A 6,000-nucleotide genomic window follows, 5' to 3' on the forward strand; every position below is an offset into this window, starting at 1 on the left:
AGCCAGCAGGCCTGACACCATGAGCGTTCACGGACACCACCTCCAACGCAAAAGGCCACACATTCACTCTTTTTTCAAGCATACTGATATTTACTTCAATTAAAAAATCAATACAGAAATGAACTGTCACCATATTTAGCCAGAATGCCTTAATAACAGACAGAATAAAATGATATCAACTCCCAATTTCATCCAGGCAATCCTGTCTCTCTGATTCTTCTGGTCAAGGTATTAGTTCTTTATCAGAAAGCAAATCCTAGGGTTTTTATTACATTTGCAAAAATCTGCTTCGAAATATCCCATTTAGGGGTTTGAGAAACATTTATAAGCAGTTTGGCATTTTCTTCTGACTTCAAAGCTACTTTTAAATTCTTCTCTCTCAATAAGAAATTTAACTTCAAAGGAGTAAGAAAAGACTTACTCCAGGGGACCCATCTTTAGGTTTCTACGATTTTATGAAATCCATCTTGCCTTTTCTCTTTTCAACATGAAAACATCTTTAATTAAGAAAGCAGAGAGAGGAGAAGGAAGAATGTGCACTCTGCCTAAAGCGTAAACCCTCCTTCCTCAGTTTTCTCCTGAAAGGAACCCTGGGTTGCTTCCCATTACCTCTCTGCCAGCACTTCCAAAGGGCTTCTTCCTAGAGACCAACTTCGGACCATCCAGGCAGAGTCCATAGCAGCTAGAAAGCCCCGGGCTATTCCTGTTCCCATGGGCCAGAAAGGCTATAAATAAGACATAAAACAAAGAATTAAAAAAGAAAACACATTTCAAAACAAGAAAAATAAACTAAGGAACAAAGAGTTTGCTGTCAACAGTAGTATCTGGCAACTGTTCCAATAACAAACTGCTCTGCTTCCCAGATTGGTAGGGAGCAAGTCAAAAAAGCTGCAGAATTCCCATTCATACTTCATAGGCCTGGGCTCCCAGAAGCCTGTAGCCCTCCCACCTTCCTGGTGTGACTCCTGCAGGGAGTTCACCTGTGCTGTACAATGCTACAGTCGCTCATTCCAAGACCCACGATGCCCAGGTTCACTCCTAATTATTCCTGCCCCCCACCACAGAAGGCTGCCATGCTTCGCACTCACCTCTAGGAGGCTGTCCCCAACCAGAGCCACTAGTAACTGGTGTCCGTTCTGCTCCCGGACCAAGGCAGCATTCTCGGAGGCATACATACAAGTGAAGTCAAACATGGCCACGTCGGGCTGCCCGTAGTGATTGATGGCAAAATCCAGAGAGGGCAGCTGCTGCTGGGTGGAGAAGTCTGCCGCCTCCCTGGCATAGCTGAGCAGAGCCTCCTGGTCCACGTTCTCCCGGGAAAGCAGGAGCTCTGTGTCGGCGTAGTCCTGTCTCCAGAGAAGGACGGTAAGGAGGGAGACGCCCTGGCACTCGGCCAGACCATGCTTCTGGGGTCACAGCTTCTCCTTCTCCCTAGTGACTCCACATTCTACAACCAAAGCTTTTATACCATTAAAAGGCAGGGGGTGGTGGGGTGCAGCCAGGCACAACGGCTCACACCTGTCATCCCAGCACTTTGGGAGGCTGAGGCAGGTAGATCACTTGAGGACAGGAGTTTGAGAACAGTCTGGCCAACATGGTAAAACCCCATCTTTACTAAAAACATAAAAATTAGCCAGGTATGGTGGCATGTGCCTGTAATCCCAGCTACTCAGGAAGCTGAGGCAAGAGAATTGCTTGAGCCGGGGAGGCGGAGACTGTGCCACTGGACTCCAGCCTAGGTGACAAAGTGAGACTCTGTCTCAAAAAAAAAGAGGAACCCCTCTTTTTTTAGGGGGGTGGATTATTCCCAAATAACATAGGCCTTGCTATCTAAACACAGCCGTGGCTTTTCCATTTGCTTGGAGCAGTAACTACTCCTTTGATCTTATCCAATCTGCCTCAGGGTTGTTGAATGTCACATAAGTTACGTGACAGTACTTTGTGAGCTGAAAGGGCATTTTATAGGTTTTTTTTTTTTTTTTTTTTTTTTTATCAGCAATCATTATCTTCTGGGTAGTAAATGGCTTTTGTCAAATGGGACCACATGAAACACTCAGCCTTGCATAACACCTGAAGGAAGAACCCAAAAATGCTTGAGTGCCAAATAGACAGGGAGGTGGGAGCAATAGCAGTCCAGGAGGCTGGGAAGGAATACATTGAAAACGGAACAGGGGTTTTCAAAATAGTACATAAGACTCTGAAAGCCTCCACAGAAACCCACAAACAAAGAAGAACAAAGGACCGAAAAGCTCCTTTTCTGTTTTGGAGGTTCCCGGCACAGAGTCAAGCCTTGACTCTCTGAAAGTGGGGCCTATGGTTTCTAAGTGGCCCTGATGGTCCTTTCAGCTGGCACTACAAGATGGTAAAGCCAAACACAAACACTCAGGTTGGTCCTAGAAATCCTGTTTGTTCAACACTGAGAAAGCAGCCACATGGGTCTAGTGTTTAACAGCACACACTGGAGGTATGGCCCCTGCCCTCTAGGAAAAGTAAACCAGGTCTTGCCTTCTAGACTGCTCCTATCTAATGCTGACTGATAACCACAGCTCGGCCTAGATGGCAGATTCAGGTCTTCACCTAGTCCCATGGCATGTGAACTGCTTCACTGGCTATTTCTTACTGCCAGCAGTGTAATGCTGATGTAGTTCCAGATAACCAGCAAAGCAGTTTTAGAAAGCATCTAACCAAATACGTCTTGCTTATGCTTTTGGGAGAGCAGACTGTATGAACGGCTTTGTTCTGTTTCTCCCTGAAGGCACGCAGGATGGCTGTGTGGAGAAACACATGGGAGGTTCCCGGGTACAAAGTGGGGGGCTCTGTGCTGCAGGCACATGCTCGGCAGCTCATTCCTCTCTCCACTGTCGGATAAGGTAGTGTTGTAGCTCAGACTAAAGTGACTGCATTCGTATCACCCTGCAAGGACAAAGGACTCCCTGAGATTCAACTGTGAGTCTCTTGTGGGAACTGCACAGGCCTGAATCAGCACAACTAGTGCCTCCGCTTCCGTTCCTCTCATCGCATGGGGACAGGGATCCTCATGTTGAGACCAGTGAGACCAAGTAAGACATAAAAAACTCTCCTTCAGTGACCATCCACCCAGTGGTTTTCTGATTTCACATTTCAAGCCATTATTTCAGGGCATGCCATGCAGTCACCTAGAAACAGGATGAGCTGGACCTGGCTAGGATGGATGCTCAGACCTGTTCTGTGGTCATAAGGAGGCCTGAGTGTAGCCTGATCCTGTCAGTACTGCCTGGACCTCTGAAAACTGTATCTGCAGTGACACCAGAACCCTCACCAGGCTCCCATAAACACCAATTATCGCTTCTCAGTCATGCTCCCTTTCCTCTACCACTCCCCCTTCCAAAAGGTAACTCTCTAACCAACCAATAATCAGTCATATATGGAATTCACAATAACCACAAACCAAATCACCTAAAACTGAACTGAATATTTATGTTGAAACACTGTCTGAGACTTGCTTTGCAAGGATCCAACGGTGACGGAGGAGTGCACTGGAATATGACTCACAGAACACTGGCCATGTGTGGAGAACAGTTAAAGCTGGACAGTGGGCACGTGAGGGTTCATCACACTACTGTCCCCCCATTTTTATTTACATTTGAAATTAGCTATAATAAGAGTTGTTCGCGCTAAACTGGAAAATATCAAGGGTTACCAGAAGATGCATCCAGTGCTCATTTTCATTCCCTTGCAGGGAAAACCCAACAGACAATCAATTCTTTCTCTTGGTGATATTAACCACTTCAACAAGAAAGAGTTTTGAAGGAAATCCGTGGCTTACATGCAGTATCACTCCTTTGTCCAGTAAACTCTGCTTTTTGGCTGTCATAACAAAATAGTGTGTGTCGTCTTTGTAGTAAACGATGTTCTCCAAGTCAATACCTGGGGCCAGAAGACAAACGTGTGCATGTAAGAGTTTGCTGAGATGAAGGTGCATCAGGGCAGCCTGAAAGGGCAGATAAGAGCCATGAGAATCCAGGCAGGGAAAGGTGTCTAAGCCCAGACTCTCACTTCCTGCATCATCAGTTCATGGAAACACAGGGAGCTTTGTTTCTCTGTGTTCACTCAACACCCCAAATGATCCTAAAAACAATGACTGATAGTAAACAGAACTGTAGGGATGGGGGAAAAAAAAACAAAACCAAAAAAAAAAAAAAAAAAAAAAAAGAGGCTGACCTCTAAACAGGGTTTGGGTTAAGTATCGGGTTAAGCCTCTCGGGACAGTCATCGAGGAAGCTGGAGGAATCTCCTAAGTTCTTAAGAACAGGATAGACAACTTGACGCCTGGAAGCAGAGTGAACTACCGACTTTCTAATTCAATTATCTAAAAAATAGATGTAATGGAAAGAAATCTAGAAAACAAGAGAATGAAGTTCTAGAAAACAAGAGAATGGCATATTTAGCAAACTATCTAAGTTGAGCGATTCAAAACCTATCATATAACAATCTCACTGCTGTATGACACATGGTTTGCCTTCAAGCCTGAGATGGAACTCAGGAAGAAGCCTACATACTTGAAGGCCTAAAGTCAGCTTCCCAACCAAACCAGGGAGCCACTGGCCAGCGGCTACACCCAACACCACGACTCAGCGTCACTACACAGGGCAGGCACTGAGAGGCAGAACGAACGCTTTAAAACAAATAAAAACAAAACCCAGGCTGGGTGCAGTGGCTCATGCCTGTAATCCCAGCACTTTGGGAGGCTGAGGTGAGTAGAGCCAGGAGTCTGGGAGCAGCCTGGGCAACATGGTGAAACTGTCTCTACAAAAAATACTAAAAATTAGAAGTGCATGGTGGCTTCCACCTATAGTCCCAGCTACTCAGGAGGCTGAGATGAGAGGATCGCTTGAGCCCAGGAGTTCGAGGCTGCAGTGAGCCGAGATCGTGCCACTGAACTCCAGCCTGCAACAGAGTGAGGCCCTGTCTCAAACAATAAACAAAACCCAGAGCAGCCCAGTCACTGTAGGGAAGTTAAGAATACAAGAGGAGGAGACACGTTCTGCAGGAAGCATGACGCCAGGAACAAGGGACAGGAGTGAAGACAGCGGAGGGGCAGACAGCGCCAGAGTGACACCCACGGCCACCCGCCCCACCAAACCCCCAAGAAAAAGTCACCAGGGCTATTTAAACCTTTATCCTAGGGCTCTGGAGACATCAACACAAACCTGTGGCTTCCCTCAGTTCCTGGAAGAATTTCTGGTTGAATATAAAAGCCACACCGCTGATTTCTTCCACTTTGGCCTCTGCTGTTGTATTTCGGTTGATAAAATTTGCTGTGATGGCGATGGCCAGTTTGCCACGGAATTCTTTCCGACGAAACCCTGGAGGGAAAGAAATTTTCAGAGGTGATAATCGTTGGCTAGAGAAGCAAGATCGCTTCAAATCAAAGTGGAGGTGCTGATAAAGACATCAGGGAAAGTCAGGGATGAGAACTGATAATAAAGTTAGGGCAGCTCTTCTGCAGATGAAAATAAGGTATTTACTGACCTAGGAATATGAAAATTCAGGAAAGAAGTCAAATTCTCCATTAACAAACCACTAACAAACAATTTGAAATCTGATTGACCAGAATATTAGTCAGTACTAGGGATTCCTCTTTAAAAAAAAGGGGTGTGTTTGCGCGCGTGTGCACTTGCGTGCGTGTGTGTGTGTGTAGCGCCTGCTTCTTAATATGTAGATTAAGCCCCACAAATGCCAACCACTCAAAGTATGGCTCGTCTCCTCGTGCCCCAGCAGGAGTGTCCTGCAAGCAGCAGCCCGGGCCAGGTGAGGTGGCTCATGCCTGTGATCTTAACACTTTGAGAGGCCAAGGCAAGCAGACTGCTTCAGCCAAGGAGTTCGAGACCAGCCTAGGCAGCATGGAGAAAGCCCAATCTCTACAAAAAATACAAAAATTAGCTGGGTATGGTGGCATGTGCTTGTAGTCCCAGCCACTCAGGAGGCTACGGTGAGAGGATCGCTTGAGCCCAGGGAGAT

General features: G+C 46.4%; 1 protein-coding gene and 1 long non-coding RNA gene across 15 annotated transcripts in view; one reads left to right on the plus strand and one right to left on the minus strand.

The window, feature by feature from the left end:
* The window catches only part of MICAL3 (microtubule associated monooxygenase, calponin and LIM domain containing 3), a 112,349-nt gene extending 107,033 nt beyond the window's left edge, over positions 1-5,316 (minus strand). For all 14 annotated transcript variants that reach the window (XM_032269603.1, XM_032269595.1, XM_032269602.1 and 11 more), the window contains exons 1-4: positions 5,190-5,316; positions 3,806-3,970; positions 1,089-1,346; positions 610-725 (exon numbers count right to left, since the gene is read on the minus strand). In XM_032269603.1, coding sequence (XP_032125494.1) covers positions 610-725; positions 1,089-1,346; positions 3,806-3,961 — 530 coding nt within the window. In that variant the 5' untranslated portion in view covers positions 3,962-3,970; positions 5,190-5,316. The remainder of the gene's footprint in view (positions 1-609; positions 726-1,088; positions 1,347-3,805; positions 3,971-5,189) is intronic.
* LOC116543764 overlaps positions 3,786-6,000 on the plus strand; it is a 16,782-nt gene continuing 14,567 nt past the window's right edge. Inside the window, exon 1 of the long non-coding RNA XR_004265690.1 lies at positions 3,786-3,796. This is a non-coding gene — a long non-coding RNA (uncharacterized LOC116543764). The remainder of the gene's footprint in view (positions 3,797-6,000) is intronic.

This window comes from Sapajus apella, unplaced genomic scaffold (genome assembly GCF_009761245.1).
Source record: "Sapajus apella isolate SASKATOON/1434 unplaced genomic scaffold, GSC_monkey_1.0 scaffold195, whole genome shotgun sequence".
Lineage (NCBI taxonomy): Eukaryota > Metazoa > Chordata > Mammalia > Primates > Cebidae > Sapajus > Sapajus apella.